This window comes from Bombus impatiens, unplaced genomic scaffold (assembly GCF_000188095.3).
Source record: "Bombus impatiens unplaced genomic scaffold, BIMP_2.2 scf_0320, whole genome shotgun sequence".
Classification (NCBI taxonomy): domain Eukaryota; kingdom Metazoa; phylum Arthropoda; class Insecta; order Hymenoptera; family Apidae; genus Bombus; species Bombus impatiens.
The window spans coordinates 1,301,116-1,315,352 of NT_176739.1; the positions used below are offsets into that span (position 1 = coordinate 1,301,116).

The window sequence follows — 14,237 nt, forward strand, 5'->3', positions numbered from 1 at the left end:
TGGCATGCGCTTGAGAGGACGCTTTCTCTGATATTGTAACATCTAAATTGCGTCCCAGATGAGATTCCACGACGTGTCAAAATAGTCAAGTACACTGAACTGACTGACTATTCATCCTAACTTTTAAAATGTAGACATTATACTTAGTCCTCAAAAAAAAGTAAATTCTTTTAGAAAAGAGTTTTAGTTATTATTTATTTATTTATTTTTTGTACGGTTATTACGTATCTGCAGATAAATACTCACGTAGGCGTAATGACAATTCCCCTATCGTTTGCGAGATTCATTTTAATGATAGTCGATTAATCATTAGACGCTGCGTAAAATCAGTTCGTTTCATACGAAACACTGATATATGATAAATGAGCGCATAACGTCGAGTTCCTTTTTGAGCATCCACGACATTAACGGATTGGATTAATATACGTCGTGTATTCTTAAGTTTTCAATAGAAATAAACATTCTTTGGATTTTGCATTTTATTATGGTCTAGAACCATAAAAATATCTATATAAATGATCTAGCCGTTATTAGCTCTAAAACTTATTTGGAAGTCCTAAATCGATGATTAAGGACGTATTAGTAACTAACCCATTTGAAATACTATGCATACCTACATATGTTTTAATACATCTATATTATGTATATTAAAATTGAGCCAATAATTCACCGTATAAAAATAAAATAATAAAAACGATGTACCTAATATATAATAATTACAATTACTATTATTTTAAAACAAAAATGTAAAGACTTCAATATGTGGGTTAAAGTAATTACTTAACTCAACCACAAAATCTTTTATTTTCCTATTTTTAAAGTCAATAATGATTAAACTTTCAACTAATCTCTCGCATTGAAGACACAGAACTGAGCCCCATAGAAACAGGAAGGACAAACACGAGCAGTTTTGTCCTTCCACCGGTGACAGGGGATGTGTGACTGAAAGCAAAGGTGAAGGTGAGCGAAGCGGAGAACAAAAAGGCTCTTTGATTGTAGCGTGTGTTAGAACGAACTTACGAAAACAACGTGACGTAATCGGATAGGATGCGTCTGATTCGCGGTCTAAGATTGGCCGACGTGAAAGATGAGTTGCTGGTTTAATCGGTGCTACAACAGTTTTGAAAGTGCTTTCTGCGAGCCCCAACGCTCCATTTAAAGTTAATTTCCTTGACTTCGTTTAAAACTGTCGGAGAACGGTCAGTGAGAAGAGACGCGTTACGTTGGTACTTCTACGATGCAATAAATATGCTGGATTGACGATCAGATGTTAGCTCTATTGGATCTGATAGTGACCTGCAAGAATAACAATTGTCTGTTGATTTTGGATTAGGAAAAGTAGATGTTTTAGTTTAATTTTTGACATGTCTTTTGTAATCTACACAAGATGATGACTTAGATTTATAGCTGTTACTAATTATGTATACTGTTCTTCACAATAGTTCAATATGGAAATAGATATTATGGGGAAAGAGCATATGATTTATGTTTATGAATCTTCTTACAATTTTTGGACAATAATTATGGTTCTCCTTAATTGTCGTGTATTATTCTTATAAATAGTTTGATACAGAAGTGGGTAATATGTAGACACATTTATTAGGAGGGAAGGATTTAAGTTTAAGTTTCTTGGTACTATATAGATAAATCTTGAAAAATTAGGGAGAAGAAGCAATAAATATGTAAGAAAAAGTAACTATATCTAAAATTTATAGTTCTCGTTATCTGTTTCATAGGTCTCTAGCCAATAGCATATGAAAGGAAATATAACAAATCTAGAAATATGATACTAATTCTTATGGACTAACTGACTTTAGTTAGTAACCTGTTAAAGATTCAAGGACTATATGAAAAGAAACATCAAAAACCTGTAATTATGACTCTTTCTGGTTTTTGTTTTAGCCAAGAACCTGTCAGTCTAATTACCATAGAAAAACAGAATGTTTGTTAATGGCTTAAACTTGTAGTTGTTTCGCTTCTCAAGTCAAACTTTTCTCAACAATTCGTCAAAAAAGTTACCACATGAAAAAGAGAACCGAATAAAAAAATTCCTTAACAAATTTAATTCACAATTCAAAAATAAATAAATTAATAAAATTTCAATTTATAAGAAAGGATTTATAAAAGTCCTCTAATTAGTGTAACTCATATTTCATCAGTAAATAGATGAATAAAATTTCAATTTACAAGATATACAAGTGACAAATGACAAAAAATGTAATGTGAGAGAAGTCGAAGGAGGCTCAGTAACAATCAATGGTATCCGGATACGTCTTATTCATATATGGTTTGTTGCGAGGGTGAATACGGATGGGATAAAGTTGCGAAAAAGGTTTCGTAGAACGATGGCGTAATCGGTAATGCGTTCGACTAAAGAGTACGTATGTACATCTCGCCGGTGCTTCGACATGAAAGACGTTAGCCGTTGCAAAGGAACGTGGATAATGATTGGAATATGCTTCTAATGCTCTGGATTCACCGTGAAAAAAACCACGGCCGAAACGAGGATGAAGCCTCGAAAACATTCATCACTTCTGAACACCTCAGAGATTCTTCACTGTCTCAGATTTTGTCCTTAGACATTTCTATTCTGTGTTGTTATCCTTTACAATTTACAATATGATACCTAGGAATTTTTCTGTTGGTCGAAGACTTTGCTAATTTTGAAATATCCTGTAGCATAATGGATGGGTATTAGCATATATCTTTCATATTTTCAACCAATAATAAATTATCTGTAGGAAGACCTACGAACAACTTTGAACATCAGAGATGAAAATCACAAAATTTGAAACTTTGTAGATCGAAAATCTTAGAATTTAAATATTTGAAAAGATCTAAACATTTAAAAACTGAGAAATCTGGAGAGCTAAAATTTTGAAAATTCGCAGATTTGACAATAAAAAAATTTGAACATTTGGAAATTACAAAATTTGAAAGTAAAACGTTGTGTCAATCTGATGTTGATACTTACTAGGATAAATTAGAAAAAAGATTCCAGCAGCTTCAATCCCATTGAGAGAATCCGAGAGCGACCCTCAGGATGTATAACCTGTAAGTTGCATCAGTAGTTAACCACCAGAAGACAAAGCTGTCGATTATAGGGTTTTCCGTGAGCGAGGTTAGAACACCGATCGAGAGAAAGAGGAGAGACGTGCATTCTGCATACATGCATGCATATGCAGAAGGCTCCACACGTCTTCCGCATCGCAACGATTACACAATTACCGTTTATCCCCGATTACGGAGTAGACGGTGCATCAAAACGTTCACTCCGTGATTCCGTGGCAAACATTAGAAAGAGAAAGACAGAATCTGGGCGCTCTTATGGGACACGAGCTTCCATGCAGGCCAGCCTCTACCCCGAACTCATTTTCACTGTGTCAGCTATAATTAGCGATAATTATGTCGGGACTAATCAAGTGTCCCGTCACAGACTGGCCTGTATCGGCTATTCAAGATAACGCAACACTATACTAAAATTACGAAATCAGATTAGGAAACGAATTAGCGGCTGTAAATATGCCAAAGGCGAATCATTATAGCAAATTGGTATAGTCTAACCACGTGTGTACTATAGAGACTACTATGAGTTGTTTTGCGAAACTATTGATCCTGTAGGTCATTTAGTGTGATCCCTTTATCTTCGTAATAGGAACTCAAGTGATTTTTCGATTTGCTGGTTGATCCTTTCAAGGTTGAATAACTTAGTGAGATTATAAATAGAGTAAAGGTGTCCTGAGTGATTGGGTATGGCTACTGGATGCTTTTTTGGGACAAGTTTATGACAGATCCATTCAATATTCATTCCTGGATGTTTTGTACTATTCATCGTCGTGTGGTTGTAATTCTGTAAATACAATAAAGCCCCTATGTAGTAGTTGAAGGAATATATTCATAACAGCTGATTACAGGTTCAACAAATCAGCTACTCCATGAATAAAAGAGTTATTAATTCTGCATTGAGAGCCTTATATATATCTTTGTATCGACTTTGCGCTTTTTATTGTATCTGAGTGATTTTTGTGTGTTTTCTTTATCATTTTTATTCCATTAATCATCTGGAAACACAGACAAATTAGTCTTCTCTCTGCTTTCTCATTCCAGTTTTGAAGTAAGTTAAATATCTTCCTAAAAAAGTGAATAATTTGATGATTGTGACTAATATAGCTGAAAATTCTTTTTGCTACAAGTTTAAATAGAGACTGGTTATTATTATAGCAGCCAAACGTATTTCTTTCTGCACTGACCTTATAGTTTTTAGCTCTGTAGTAATTATAGTCACACATGTAATTAGGAATCTCGAAGGATATAATTTTTGTATTTGAATCATTGATTAAAAATTGATATTTTACTCAAATAGCTGGAAGGAGGAATTAATGGTGAATTTATAAGGGGTTGCGGGGAAAGTGACTCCCGCGTGCTCGAGCATGTTGTAAGAATCGCCTACGTTTGGCGATTTAAGTAACTGCCGGCAATCCTGAGCGAGTAATACGTTTTACGAAACGAATATAATAGTAGTGTTGGATGACGATCATGTCATTCGGCTCGTATGATTATTTGCCATACTATTTGGCCTCATTATTGCGATTTAACTGTTATACATGGCTTCATATGTACGTTCCATTCTATCTCATTTTTTCGAATAGTCAAAATTTCACAATAACCTACAGATTAGATATGTAATTGAAATTATTGTAAAAAATATTAAATTATTTTACTTGAAAATTCTAGACGATTTGGAAAGTATTTGTAATCTAAATTTACAAGATTAATAATTACAATTTTTGTTGAAGTGATTACCACTTCTAAGAAAACTCTACATCTGGTCTTTTTAGTTTTCTCAAGCACTGAAGCCAGCGACAGCGCGTAGACAAAAGACTGCGACGAAGTCAGACCATAAACAGTAGACAGGCGACGTTGGTTTCGGGGTTTTCAGTTATTGGGTAACACAGCTAGCGTGCAGATCTGGACCAGCTTAAATTGTATTCTTACTTATAATTACACTTCTATTTAAATATATTTTCTGCCTTACAATTTATCCACGTGTTTTCTCTGTTTACACATTGAATAACCTCAACAATTTTAATCTTTTAAACTTCAAATTTTAGATCTTCTAATTTTGAACTTCCAAACTTTAATTTTTTAAATTATCCGCTTTAAAAATAATTGTTAAAAACATTATTATAATTTGAGAAAAAATTTAGTTGCAAAAATACTTCTAATGTCTCATGGATACAATACCTCGTAATTTCATTGAAAAGAACATGCTAATAAGCGGAGACGATGTCTGATGAGGAACAAATCATAGAAATAGATGTGAAGATCGCTTTATTGAGGGAGTAAACGCGTCAATTGGAGATGAGTTAATGTTTTCCGCGAAGTGAATGCGTGAAATCGTTTAGAAACTGTTCCATATGATTAGGTTAGTTGGCATCAGTCAAGTTTCTGAATAGAGAAATAGCTTCAGATAGTTACCCCATATTCGCCACGAGTCTTCTGCTAGATCTGACAATCAGTCTTGACACCATAAAAAAATTCGACCTGATCATTTTCGTAATCTGATTGTTGTTTATGATGGCTTCTACCAGTTAATGAACTTCTTATTAAGACGAATATAAATACAACAGAGAGAAATACCAACAATTATAACTTCTATAGTCGTTATATGAGTGGTTAGAATAATTGTATGCGTCCTAGGGATGCCAATTTGGCTTGCATGTGTAACTAGGATGCTATTCAAGTGAATTAACGCCAACGTTAACCATAAATTACCACTTTCTATGGATCGAGATCATACCATTGGGTTTCTTTCACTCGGACCACGTAACCTCCTAGTATGTTTAACGAACGTATTTCCTCAGTGAAGGTTTCTGCCATTGTGTGAATCGAGGGTCCTATAGTATAGATTTGGTAACTTGCTACAAATTTACGCGTTCTCTTGGAATTGCTCTTCTATAATACAGAACGCAGTCATTGCAATTAATATTTTAATGACTTTTATTGTTACCTATGATCCTAAAATTACGAACAATCATATATTAATATTTAAGCAATAATTTATAAAACTTGAGATTATATGTATATTTATATATATTTCAGCAATATATATATGTATATACTTATATATAACATATATCCTTAGAATGGTTTAAAAAAGTGATCAATAAAAAATAGGTACTATCTAAACATATCACTACTAGAACAATTTATAGCTGAGATGAAATTGTTAGTTGTGTATTCAAACGATTCAATCAACGAATATTATTTCCATTTAACCAATTCTGTATCAATAACAGATGTACTTTAATACTGACGCCTGTAAGATGGCATTCATCGTTGCGACCACCAATTCGTGTAAGTACTTTACATTATCGAATACTTCCACAAAATGATTTCGGAATACTTTGTTCAATCAAAATTGCTGCATTTGAATTGAAAATTTCATGCCAGATCCACGGCGTCGTTCTAAAGTTCACAGGTAGATCGATCAGAGATATTAAACAGGGACAGCAAGTTTCCTATTCCATACTATTGGATTTATGACAGCGCGGAATTATAGGATCATACCTGCGGCAGATCAACAACGGCACGACCGATTCGATATCGATACACAACAACAACAACGTTGTATACATCGACTCGGGGAACTTTAATTGAATCATTAAACCTCCAGGCAGCTGAAAGTGGAAAAGAAACGACACCAGAAGAAAAGGTGCAATTAAGAAAATATTCAGCCTCGACTACCAGGATGATCCTTAAAAATACTCACGCGTAGATCGTAATCCTCCTGGTGAAAGATTTCTCATTCTGTTAATAACGATATAACAGCGTACAATCGTGGAATTCATTAGTACTAGCGAACACGCAATTACATGTACTATTCAGGGGCAAATCCGATTAACTGGACGTTGACAATTTTCTGTCTGAATACCGTTATGGTAGCTTTCTTGGAAATCTTAATATGTTACATAAGCAACTTAAGTTATATTACGTATATCTTTTTGGTGACCACTTTATTCAAATTCTTCCATAATAAGGAAAATAAATTAGATAATTGGTCTACCGAAGAAATATATCGTATTACTTCATACTTGTATTAATTCCTAATGTTAGATTATGTGTATTGGTGTTGATTGAAAGTGATGTTTAGTGGACAGGCTGACATAGGAAAAAATTGCAAAACCTTACGTAGGAGCAGTCTTTGACTGGAACAGTTAACAGCGATGTGCTTCTATTGCCAAATATTGAAACAGGGTCACATTCTATCTGAGTGAAAGTACAGGAGAACTTGTCAATCACTGTACATATCTAGAAAACTTTTGATCTTCCATATTTTCATCTGATTGATTTCATAAACGATTGTTAAATAGGAAAAATGGGAAAATATCTAGTTAAAAATATTTCATAGAAGTTCGTGAAATTAATTTTCGATTTTATAAGATAACTGGAATTTTCTGGTGTTGGAATGGTAGCTTGCATTTTTATTTTTTATATGATACGTGTTTCAATGTTTTTATGGAGGCATTAAAACAGACGAGATTTTCCTTTATTTTCTGCCTTTTACCAGTTCGATCACCATGCAACAAGCTTATTTCTTCATCCACCTTTCATTCGTATTACAAGTTAGTAATTGGTTCAGCACATTTGAGCACTCGGATGAGATTGAAATCCTTTTTTCTCCGTTTCTTCCTTTTTTTCCACGGCGGATGAATCGCCTTCATATCGTAACGTTGACAAAGAGATTTACTACGGGTTGTGCAACGCGAGTAGAACAGCTCTATGACTTTTCCAGGTGTCAAAGCATACGCTTACATTCCAAGTAACTCATAGAATCTACATCTCATATATATTTATACTCATCTATTTCATACATATCTTCGGTAACCCCATAAAATTTTGATTACAAGCAAAAAGCTATTTTAGACACAGAAAAAATATTTTCATAAATTAGAAAAAATGACAGAGAGTTTTCTGTGAAAAAATAAAACACATTCTGTGTTAAACTGAACAAAAAATGTCAAGCACCGAGGGAGTGAAAATTGTTAATTTAACTTCAACATTTCCGTAACAATAAACACTAATAACAAACACAACAAACACCTACTAGACAAGAATAATTAATTAAAAAAGAGCAAATATATAACGTCACTATATGCAAGAAAAAACGAAGGAAATTGTTGACAAGAAAATTGCAAAACCCAATAGATCATGAGGGTTCCCCAGGGATTGGAAAGAGGGTCGTTGAGAGACCTCCTACTAGCTGGAACCCGAGGCTCTTTGGACAGCCGAATGATCCAGGCGATCAAGGAGTCACGTGCGTGGATCCAATTAAAATTTAAAGCTGTTTCAGTCATCATCAACGGGATATCTCTTCCCATGATGCATCACCGAGAGTGAAGGGAAGATGCGCTGCTCCTCTCCACCTCCCACACCCATAGCCGGTCATTCTAATACATACTGGTTAATACGTGGATATGCAGCGCTAAGGATAAACTGTAACAAAGGGTCCGGATGGTATATAAACTCGTCCGTGGATCATCTTCTCAGTTCGCTTCGCGTCTTCGCTCATAACACCAATATGAATTACCACCAGGTAGGTTATCCTCCCGGTTATGGTTACTAATCATCATTCTGGTAAGGCGACGGTATAGATACCAATTTATAGATACTAATTCTGGACATAAGAATATTTGGTTAGGGTGCAGACTATTTGATTTCATAGCTCTTTCATGTTATTCATTGTTTAAAATTATGTTTCTTCTTTAAGTCATATTCTTCAGGTTTAAATTGTGAAATTATATTTTTCAGCATGAGATCTGAGATTTTCAGATGAGTTTCAAACCTGACAAAGAAGTTGTATGTTTCTTGAATTGAAAATTTAGTCTTCACACTTGGTAGGTCACTGTAGGCCTCTTTCAGGTCTCTAAGCTTCATTCAATTGAAAATTTAGGACTATCGTTACATTCTTTATAATTTTAAATTTTGGTCAAGAAATTTTCATTTCTGACTGGCAGTGAAGACTGAAAGTGAAGTTTGGTAAGTCAAGATTGGCGATTAAGCTGAATGTTTCAAGTTATACAACTCGTTATGACTAACTAACTCGTAGCAACACTAAAATTTCACTAAGAATTTAGCTAAAGAAATCTTCCAACTCTCATCTTTCATAATATAAAACAAAATACCCAAACTTCTTTCTTATCTCTTTCTCTCTCTTATATTATTTCTTATATTATTTATTATATTTAATTGAAACTTATATCGAATCCTACAATTAAAAGATCACAAAAAATCCAATTCCAAAAGTCGAACTATAAAGAATACAAAGGTCTGAGGTAGTTAAGTCGAAGCTCCAATGAGTTGGAGCTCTGTGAAACTAGACTCAGTCAAAGTACATACATAGAATGATCTTTTCATTTTGATTTGCAATTTTCCTGAACCAGTTCAAAGTTATTACTTGTGTTCCACGTGCTTAGAGCTGGATGGAACATTCACTTCCCTAGACACGTGCATCAATAAATGTTCAAAACGAGAAGAAGACACGCTCGTCTTCGGTAATCATCCCTGATTTCAGTGGAACATTAATTTCGCCATTGGTAAATCATTGGCACGCGATATTTCAAGCTTTCCATTGAACTCGGCGTTTGCATTTTCTCAATTCTTTTTGTCGCCAGTACTAATGACGTCCAATGTTGAAATCAGGCAATAGGTTTATCGTGCATGTCGTTATTAATCCTATTCCAGAAGAGAAATAGTTTCCCCCTCTGAGCAATTGCATTATAGAATTTATATTAACATGTTCCACTTGGCACAACAAACATTAAGCAAATATTTCTTCATTGGATGAATTTGAATTGACAGATATAGTAAGAATCTTCGTCACGCTCCTTGTATTTGTTTACCACGAATTGGACAGATATTTCAGTCTGGTTTCATAACTAATCCATTTTGGTTGCTCTGTTGTAGTTGTTCCTGATATTACAGTTGTGATAATTGTAAGTTGCGTAGCTTCTTGATTAAGAATATGGTTTATTGGATATGTTATTGTTACATAGATGTTGCAAAATTTAGTGATGCAAGGCTACTGCTTGTTCTGCAAGTTTCTCTCTGCGTACTTGATCATTTGCTTCATGCCTGGAGGAAGTAATTCCATAAATGACTCAAGGGAAGATGTATCAAACTTAAGGATATATTACTGATTATAATCTCTGATTAGCTGTAGATTACCATTAAATGTAATACCGATGAAAATATTATTACTTTTTTGAGGAGATTGATATTAGCTTGGAAATCTTTGATTTGAAACATTAATTAAGAGAAATTGTTAGTCAAGGTCTTGAAGGTATTAAGAAAGATACTTTTAATGAATCTTTCCAAGAGTTACAAGATATCAATTAATGAATTCTGTCAGAAAATAGTAAACAATTTCATACTAAATCAAGTAAATCCCTAAAAGTGAATTTTGGAAAATACAAGTCTACATATACCATATCACTTATCAATTTAATATTATTAGCTAATGTACAGGAAGATTCAAATGCTAACAAAGTTCAGTTATGCAGCTATTATAGGCCAGCCAATCTGTATTTTCATATCACATTTCCTATTTCAAACAATAAATATTTATTTTTTAAATAAGGGTGGAATTATTCTGTTTCAGTTAACGAAAGTGCTATTGCTGCTATCGTGTTTTGCTAGTGATGCACTTGCTGGATTGCTGCCGGGTGGTAGCGCCGGTGGAAGTGGTTACCAGTACAACAGACCCAGTGGAGCTGGATTCGGTGGTCCAGGAGGATTGTCTGGAGATTTAGGAGGAGGTTTCAGGGGGAGACCCAATGCGTTGTACGGAGCTCCAGGAGCTGGTGGAGACGCTGGTTTTGGTGGACGTCCATCTGGCACTTATGGTGCTCCTGGATTCGGTGGTGATGCAGGCTACCAAGGTGGTGGTGGAGGCCAGGGTCGCGATTATGGAAGAGTATGTTCAACAATTTCTGTATTTGAACAGAATTTTATTTAGGATTACAATGAAAAAAGAAGCGCGATAATGTCATATTTATAGTAATCTATAATATCTAGTTTTAGAATTTGAATAGAATTTTAAAAAATAATTGATAATATTTTCTTTTTGTAGCCACAACCATACAGCTTCCAGTATGAGGTATACGATCCCCCTAGTGGCAATGACTACTCTCAACGAGAGAGCAGTGACGGTAACGTGGTAACAGGGGAATATAGAGTGCTCTTACCGGACTCGAGGACACAAATCGTAAAATACATGGCTGACGATGCGAATGGATACACTGCTGATGTTCAATACGAAGGACAGGCTCGAGCAGGTGCTGGTGCTGGTGCTTATGGAGCACCTGCTTATCAAGGAGGTGCGGGAGGATTCCAGGGTGGCTATCAAGCACGTAAGTATATTTTTAATCATGTACAATACTATATATTATATTCTTCGCATTAATTTTAATAATATAGACTGTATTATAAAATATTACCTTAACATTTGAAGAAGGATCAATTTCTTGCAATTTTACAATTCCTGTATTTTAAACTGATATACAGTATGAAGTATAGTGTAGGCGCTCGGAAGCATTTAAAAGCATTTGAAGATTGAAAACTTTTAGATTACATTAAAAACATTCTGTCAGTAGATTCATTTTCGAAATGACGGAGCTTTTTTTAATATTAAAGAATATTTAAGGTTTTATTTGCATTTTCTTTGTATATATAAGAATTGGTAAAGAAGTTCCTTCTGCCCCTTATTGTAAAGATAACATACTAGTTCTATAACCCTTTCATAGATGGCGTTACTACATAATTTCATCGTTACAGCGCTGTTTAAATTACGAATCGTGTATAATTTCGTTAAAAGAACGTGTAATATTTTATTTTACAATTTTCTGTTTGAATAACGACTAAAATATGGATTTTAAGCAGCTGGAGGCGGACCTGGAGCCAGCAATCAATATCTTCCACCACGTAACAACTATCGGAAATAAATCGGCCCCAACATTCATCGCCATAGAAAAAAGAAAGAAAAACCTGACAAATTCCCGAATGCTCGGCGACAACCATCACGGACCTCCCTCGTTTTTACAGCTTTTTACTTCTTAATACCACACAATATACTTACACCACTCAGTCACATGCACATTTATATATAATCACCTCCACTGGTATTTAACGACATATATAATTATGTATCGATTAGGATAATTTAATCTCTTCTTTCTCAACGCACGTTTCGTATACGCGCGTAGTTATTATTTTTATGTATACGTTTTATACTTTGTACATGGTAATTTTTATATTATCATACATACGCTTGTACTTTCTGCTAAGCGATTGTCGAACTTATATATTTGTGTATGTATTTATACGAGCTTAATGTAATACACGAATGAAATACTCTTTCTATTTAATTTTTCTCTTTATTTATTTCTTAACATAAAACATCACCGAATACCCCGATATTAAACAGAATTAATTAGTAAAATTTAATATATTACTGGGGCCCGTTAGCCCACGATACCCCAAGAGGATGGACTAGTTTATGCCAGCACAATATGCTTACTTATTCTTTCTCTTGCCATAACCAAGGGTGACGAATGCTAGACGATTGTTTTCTTACATGCGTGCTATATCAACATATTAATTATATTTCTAAATATATTCCAGCTGAAACCATGATAACACGTGGTCTCCCTCCCCTAATCTTCTCCTAAACTCATAGTCCTTACCGTAGCATTACCGACAGCAGATAAGTGACTGTGTCTCGTCGTTCTTTTATTTCACTCATCAGTTCTTTTTTCCTGTGTAGTATAGTGTGTAGTATAATCACTATAATGTAGAGGATATGCGGGAAGACAGTTTTAGACAGTGCTGCTGATTGAATCAAGCCATGGAATACATGCATCAAGCAATGTACCACGATGGGTCGGAGCAATCCATTCCTTATAGGAAAGGATATGATCATGGTACTTGGTACGAATATCCTTAGTATCAAGCATTGTAATGTTGCATGTAAACATGTAGCAAGCATTCATAGTGACTGCTTTGGTTCCGTTATCCCTGATTCCAAAAAAATATAGTGGAGCTATTTGAGGATGTCTCAAACTACACAGGCTTCGATGTTTTCGCAGCTGCGACGCTGAGGGTACTCGGTTATTCTTTATATGGTCGTTAAACATCAGGATGAAAACACCCGAGTTTGGCATTTCCAAATATATAGAACATACTGTAAACGCGATTGTTTTGAAGTCTTTCGACTAATTTCTTACATAACAGTTGAAGATATGTTAAAAAATGTATGTTCAAATAATTTCTGACAAAGAAGTTCCTACTGTTTCAACTTTCTACTACTTGTAAATCAATTGCATCTTTTGCGATTGTATCATCCTAATTAGACAATATAAAAGTTCTTAGTAATTTTGCTGGTAAAACAGCATGAGGTCGCTGAGGCTGACGTCACAAATATCGTATCTGTGATAATCCCTAATTGTAGATCTTAAAAAAGTATTGCAATAACAATTACTTGTGATATAGATCATTATAAAATACTAATATTCCAAGTTAATTACTATGTTCGTCGCAGGAAATCGAGGGTATAAAAACCATTAATTTTTTGACAAATCGGTATTTCACACCTGCGACACAAAGTACCATTTAACGTCACGTCGATCCTGTCTACTATCTCCTATCTCTATCTACTGAGCATTGTGAATACAGTTAATTTATGCGAGCTCAGATGTCACTAGCACCCAAATCACGAGAGATGAGCGCAAAAGAAAAGTTCATCATGGTAATTCTTATTTAAATTCCAATAAAGTAAATTCACCGAAATTTGAATAATTTAACCTCAACATCACTCTTCATTACTTCAAATCGGTTAACGATGACCATAAATAAGATATAGCGAGAGTAAGCGAGAAATGTTTGTTACATTTATCCTTTTCTCATCTTAAGAAGCTCAAGACAATATGTATAAAATAAAATCATCACCTATTTCACGAATTACGATAATGAGACCCCATTTATTTATTGCAGACGTTTATATAGTTAAATAAATTAAACACTAACGGGGACAATTAATTCCAGTTTGATTAGTTGAATGATTTTTGCAAATATAAATATGACAGCTTCTAAACATAGACAGAGCAGGGAATTAATAACTTTACTCATTTATACAGGCACAAAAATTTCAGCTTGGAAATGTGGAGGATCAAGGGTAGAAA

The 14,237-nt window shown here is 34.4% G+C and overlaps 1 protein-coding gene and 1 long non-coding RNA gene across 6 annotated transcripts; one reads left to right on the forward strand and one right to left on the reverse strand.

Moving 5' to 3' along the window:
- Positions 1-158: 158 nt before the first annotated feature.
- Positions 159-4,738, reverse strand: LOC112212813. Its single transcript, XR_002946640.2, has 5 exons — positions 4,251-4,738; positions 3,229-4,131; positions 2,975-3,052; positions 1,021-1,296; positions 159-942 (listed from the first exon to the last, which is right to left on the reverse strand). It is a non-coding gene; the product is annotated as an uncharacterized LOC112212813 (long non-coding RNA).
- Positions 4,739-5,470: 732 nt separating this feature from the next.
- Positions 5,471-12,420, forward strand: LOC100749408 (pro-resilin-like). Of its 5 annotated transcripts, none has more exons than XM_033320590.1 (6): positions 5,471-5,913; positions 6,300-6,357; positions 6,475-8,596; positions 10,661-10,975; positions 11,132-11,411; positions 11,938-12,420. In XM_033320590.1, the coding sequence occupies exons 3-6, from the start codon at positions 8,408-8,410 to the stop codon at positions 12,000-12,002; spliced, it is 849 nt and encodes a 282-aa protein (XP_033176481.1). In that variant the 5' UTR covers positions 5,471-5,913; positions 6,300-6,357; positions 6,475-8,407; the 3' UTR covers positions 12,003-12,420. The 5 variants fall into 5 exon arrangements, with proteins under 5 accessions (XP_033176481.1, XP_033176483.1, XP_033176480.1 ...); XM_033320592.1 differs by having other exon boundaries at positions 8,354-8,596; XM_033320589.1 differs by having other exon boundaries at positions 6,300-8,596.
- The last annotated feature ends 1,817 nt before the right edge of the window (positions 12,421-14,237 follow it).